General features: G+C 38.8%; 1 protein-coding gene across 4 annotated transcripts in view; it reads right to left on the bottom strand.

Moving 5' to 3' along the window:
* Positions 1 to 307: 307 nt before the first annotated feature.
* The window catches only part of LOC128991539 (trithorax group protein osa-like), a 105,868-nt gene continuing 100,175 nt past the window's right edge, over positions 308 to 6,000 (bottom strand). For all 4 annotated transcript variants that reach the window (XM_054414514.1, XM_054414515.1, XM_054414516.1 and 1 more), the window contains 4 exons: positions 5,154 to 5,285; positions 2,767 to 3,917; positions 1,947 to 2,283; positions 308 to 1,339 (listed from right to left, as the gene is read on the bottom strand). In XM_054414514.1, coding sequence (XP_054270489.1) covers positions 935 to 1,339; positions 1,947 to 2,283; positions 2,767 to 3,917; positions 5,154 to 5,285 — 2,025 coding nt within the window. In that variant the 3' untranslated portion in view covers positions 308 to 934. The remainder of the gene's footprint in view (positions 1,340 to 1,946; positions 2,284 to 2,766; positions 3,918 to 5,153; positions 5,286 to 6,000) is intronic.

The following is a 6,000-nucleotide window of genomic DNA, read 5'->3' as shown; positions in this document are numbered from 1 at the left end:
CCAGTAAACAGAATTCAAGGACAATTACGCCAAACTTTTAAGTTGTTTTTTTCTCATTTTGCACAAACAATCATTTTCTAAAGTAAATATATATATATATATATATAAGAAAGCTTGAAAAGGTTGCAAAATATGTGTTTCTTTCAGCTTTTTGAAGCTTGAAGATAATAATTTAGACTTTTTTCAATAGCTAATAATTGAAGTACCTATTTTCTTTCTGTTAGAAAATAGTTTCATATCCTCCTTGGTACCAACTACGTTTTACAAAAGGTAAAGGGAGAAAAATAAAATCGTAGCACAGAATTACTAATAATTTCATTATATAATATTTACATATTTATTCATCATCCATTCTAGTCGAAACTTTTTGACAAATTATACATTTAAATAATTATTTATACTAACTGCGTAGATAAAAACATTAACAAAAATTTATAACTCGTAAAAATGACTGATAAATGATCTCCAAAGGTAAGGTAAATATAATCGACCAAGATTTATGTTCACGCATAAGTTTACAGCCTCAATGAACTAATTCATTAAATTTCATTTTTACATACATTTCATAAGGTGAAAAATATCTTACACAGACTATATTACACCGCCGCAGTTTCGAATACACTCGAAAACTTAAAAAAACTAAACTCACTATAAATAAATTATACAACAGATAAAACACGTATAAAAATATTTCATCGCCTATTTGCAAAACGATCGATTCGCTAAAACTCAGTCTGACACGTGCGCCCTACAGTCCTATGTACAACGGCGCCCGCGTATAAAGCATTTGCACGATAATTTCAAACAGACAGTCGCGAGTTAAAAAATATTACACAGCACATAAAATACGAATCACTTTTGAAATTCGAAAGTAAAAAAATCAACACACTGTCTCTTAAGAACAAATTTAAAATCCGTCGTCAGAATCCGGAGACTAAGGCATGTTGGGCTCGGGGGAAGGCGGCCTGTCTGAGACATGGTAGAGCACGCGGGACACGAGCGCAGCGACCTGCTGGTCCAGGATCTGACTCATGACGAGCGCAAGCAGTCGCTGCTCCTGCTGCAGGAACAGCGGTCGGTTGTCCGGGTGTTTGGAGAGGTGCAGCAGAGTGCGCGCGGCACGTCGCAACATGTCCAGACTGGTGCCCATACAGTCAGGGTTGTCTCGTAGGGCATTGATGCCGAGCTGGTTAGCCACACCCAGGGCACTGGCCTCGGCCTGCTCTATGAAGGCAACCAGCAGTGACACACAGGGCGACTGAGCTGCGATGATGCGAGCGACGCCGCTGTCAGCCGCAGCCAGGTAGTGGAGCAAGTTGACAGAGAACTCTCTCAACACCTTCAACAATCAAATATATATCCAGTTAGATTGTGAAATATATGGTAGACTCAAACAAGGCAATTATATTGAAAAAAAATGTTTATAATTTTAGAAACACTTATTAATATCCTAGGAAATGACCTCAGAGTTGAAGACTTAACACTTGGATGAGAGGGTAACATTGCAGATGGCTGAAAAGTCTGAGGGAACTGGTTGCTACGGAAAAGGCCTGGATTTTGGAGATAACACTTTGATTTATTTACTTGTACTCCTTGATTAAATAAGGTAACTGTAGCCTTAATTTGTATATTTTAGTGTAATATAAAAATTAAGTCAATAAATTATTTTCCTTTACCAAAATTTGTTACAACAGAACACACATTTTTACAGAACCATTTTGCATGCCTGGAAGTGCATGCATTTTGCTCCTCTCCTGCTCAACCGACCACACCAGGTTAGGTTAGGTATCCAAACTTGAAATGAAAGTGTTTTTTAATGTACAAATAGCCCAACCCAATCTCGTGTGGTGTATATTTGGTAACAGAAACAGCCTAGTGTGGTCAATATAACATTAGAGCACCGTTATTTAATAGAAAGAACTGTAGATAATTGTTAGTTGGCTCACCTGCTCCTCACTCCTACACAACAGCCTGGTTAGTGTCGAGCACAGCCTCTCTAGCCGAGAGTGAGGCGGGGTCGCTATCACCAAGTCTACGTTGTTCTCCGTGACACACAGCTTGCAGAGCGCCTCCAGTGCTAGCCGCTGAGGCGACAGTCCACTGGACGGGGCGACTGTGGGGAACGGGTCTTGTCCTTGCGCCGCCGGACACACGGCCCAGTGTAGCAGTCCGTCGAGCAGAGGACGAGACACATCCTCCGAATACAGCCCCAGGTCTACGTAGCCAGCCATGTTGGCCAGACACACCAGCGCGTTCTCTCTCAGATGGTGTAGAAACTCCCACCTGTAAACATTGTAGTCGTTAAAATGCAAGTTATAGATGAGTTATAATCTTCCCCCATATAAACAAAGTTAAATTAATAGTAGAAACCATGTCTAAAAAGGATTAAAATATTACATTAATCAACTAAACCCATTAACAAGATAAATAAATATTTGTTGTTTTTATAATTATTTGAACAAATGTGCCCACGTTTGTCAATGTGTTGTGTAAAACACTACAATAGTTTCAAAACCAAATTGGTTTATTTTGATCACAATAAAAAAAGATTAGGCCTTATGCATAACAGCTATTAGACAATTCATGTCAAAAATCTAATTGTCTTTTTAGGAGGACAGAGGTCCCAGAACATTTGTTTTATTAAAATTGATTCTGGAGCAAAATAGTATGGATTAAAATTAAATGGTAACTTTACTAGGCCTACTAATAGTAATAATTATATTTGTGTTTCTCATAAGTAAGTAAATAAATAGCCTGATCACTCACCACCATTCGCCCTCGCCTTGCAGAGATGAGCAGCAGTCACCGTAGTCAGCGTCGTCATCTCGGTCATAATTCCTCTGTTTCTGAGTCCTAACAGGATGTTCGTGGTGTAGCAGCAGCAATTTGCCCAATAAATTAAGGAACGTTACATTTTTAGCAAACTCGGCTTCGTTGCCAGGAACAAAGGTTAAATTTCTCAAGATTGTAGAAATACATATACACCGCCTCGCTAACGCGTCTTGACTTTCCGTGACTAAATACAAGCTGGCTTCGTCGCGGCTATAGCACTCGTCTTCGTAATCGGACATCTTTCTCCGCTTTAGTATTCCCGCCGGGTCTTTTATCCTTTCGTCAACCTCCTCGTTTTTCACTTCCGACTCGCTCGGCTCTAACTTTACCCGCGTCAACAAGTCGTTTAACGACCTAGTCCTTTTCGAGTCGGTCTGTTCGTCAGAGTCTTTTTCTCGTTTCACTTTAACATCACATTTGTTTTTGTCGGGCAACAGTCTTACAAACGGCACAAGTCCGAATTCACCTTTAAAACAGGGAATTATATATTTGGTACTAGAATAGTCCGGGACTTCCGGCGTCTCCTCTACTTCGTCTTCGTCCCACACTCTCCGCTTGTCCGACACAAAGACTTCCTCGTTGGCAGGCGTCAGAGTCACAGGATGGCCTTTCCTGGACTGCATCGTGTAGTCGGGTCCACGGATGACTCTCAACCTCTCACCAGGGTCCGGGGGCGTAGCTATGCTGCCGAGGTCAACTGTCTTGCTCTCGGAGGAAGTGCGCTTGTACCAGCGGTGCTTGTCTGCGGTCTCTACCGTCGGCTTGTCCAGCATCTCGGAGAGGGCGTGCTTGAAGTGTTCCAGCAGAACGTCCAGCAGTCCTGGGAGGTGTGCAAGGCCGAAGTACGCGATGCTTGCGTCATCAAACAACAGGATGTTGAGGATGTCTAGTGCCCACGTAGTCTCACCCAGCAGCCCGGAGCGCAGTGACATCATCACGCGCCAGGCGTCCACCGGCGCCACGTCTGTCTTGGTCAGTCTGCGCCGCTTGTACAGTACAGGCTGCACGGCCTCCACACTGTCCATAGGAAACACTAGCTCTCGCTTGACTCCCGGACCTCCCTGCATGGGACCTGACATCTGGCCCTGGCGACACAACAAACACCATATTACAACAAAGCACTAAAACAAACTTGAAAAAAATTTGGAAAAATTATTGGAATAGATTGCTAATAATTAAAAGCAATAATAGCTGTATGGATAACATTTTTGGTTAGAGGCACACTTTTTACTGTATACAAAAGACAAACCATTTGAACATTTATGGATGGATAGTGGGTTTGTATCAATTTATTTCTCACATTAACTTGATCAAGATGTAAAAGTGAGTCTGAAAAACTATTATTTTAACACTAGGTTAGTAAACTTGCATTATTAATACCTATTTTGAGCTAAAAATCAGTCTATACAATCTTAACAATCAAAAATTACTCAGATCTGTCTTTATTGTAGTAAGATATTTTTATGATATTTTTTCTACAAATACCTGCATTATTTACTTAAGTTGTTGTTTGAAAATTAAAATTGTTGCATTTACTGAGAAATATCATGAACAGAATTCTGCTAGCCTATGTTTATTTATTTATTTTTCTTAAATCACCTGATATATTGTATAGGAGAAAGTATATTAGGTAAAACATATGTATTGAGGTTTCATAACTCTTTACAATTTTATCAAGAACAATATGTATAATCTAATTCATGTTGGGCATACTGGCATACTAAATTATTATTTAAACAGACCCTAATAAGAATCATATTTTTTTATGTGTATATTAAATTTAATAGCAAAAGTCTTAATCATGTCAGCAGTCATAACAAGTAGCTAGTAAAACTACTAAAAAATGTACAATATTATTTTATGATAAAAACAAATATTTGAAAATAAGTTGAAACTTGTTTAAATGTGCATACAGAGTAATGGTTAACTTTGGTAATCCAATGTAGCTTAGGCTTACTAAGGCAAAAGAATACAATTCTAAACTGATAAATGGTTCCATTATCTAAACACCACAAAATATGTAAAAATAAATAAATCATAATTAAAAATAACCATTAACTATAGTCCGTTCTCAAAATATAGGCGGTTTAAGGGGAACTAATATATCCCCCTCTACTTGAACCTACCACTTTTTAACAGCTTAGGTTTGCCTTAAGATTAAGATCAGCTGCTTAATATTTATTAAGAAAAAAAATGTGGGAGAACTTTCCCTAAAACTGTCTAAATTTTGTGACTGTAGTATAGTAGTACTGCTCACGCATGGGCTTTGGTAATTAAGCCTCTATACTGCATTATTGGCGTGATTACCACTCAATACTCACTTTCATACCACCAGAAGAGTTCATCTGACAGTAGGGTTTGCCGTCGGGCCTGTAACCTCGGGGCCCCATGGGGGCCCTAGGCCCTGAGTTGGGGCCCACAACAGTGTTGCCCATACTTGGTGGTACACCCCACTAAAAAAAATTACAAAACCAAAAATAAAACGGAAACATAAAAAAGTTGAAAATAAACAAACTGTAAAACAATGTAAAAAATTATTGAAAATTTGCTACAGTTGAACCTCGTTTGTACGAACCTCGTTAAAACGAATTCCTCGATAAGACGAATTTTTTTTAATCCCCTTGACACTTTCATATAGGTCAATGCTAAAAACACCTCTATACAACGTAGTAATTAAGTTAAAAACCTCCATAAGACGAATTTGTTTGTGACATGGGCTAGGACTGATTAACCTCTATACAACGAATATTCTTAGCACAAAACCTCTACAAGACGAACGTGACCTCTATAAGACGAATTTATCATAATCTTAACCTCCATAGTACGTAGTTTTCAAAACAAACAGAAGCTTGTCTCAACATGAAACCCCCACCCATCCCTCCTCCTTCCTCAATCATTGTTTGGAAAACCCTTGGAGCAAGGAGAAACCTCTATAAGAAGAATAACAGCAACATTAAACCTCGATAAAACGACCCTCTTTATTAAGAATACCTCTATTGTACGAATATTTCCCGTACCCCTTGAAATTCGTCTTATAGAGGTTCAACTGTAAAAACAAATTAATTTCAGAAAAGCCATTTCCAGGAACACAAAATGAAAACATTAAAGACTCAAAAACTGGCCTAAATAAAATCACCACATATTGTACCTGGTGTGTAAAATCAAAAT

Source organism: Macrosteles quadrilineatus, unplaced genomic scaffold (genome assembly GCF_028750875.1).
Source record: "Macrosteles quadrilineatus isolate MER2022 unplaced genomic scaffold, UCM_ALF_1.0 Scaffold_4__1_contigs__length_99947679, whole genome shotgun sequence".
Classification (NCBI taxonomy): domain Eukaryota; kingdom Metazoa; phylum Arthropoda; class Insecta; order Hemiptera; family Cicadellidae; genus Macrosteles; species Macrosteles quadrilineatus.
Note: the sequence above shows the minus strand (reverse complement) of the source record. Positions and strands in the feature narration are given on the sequence as shown.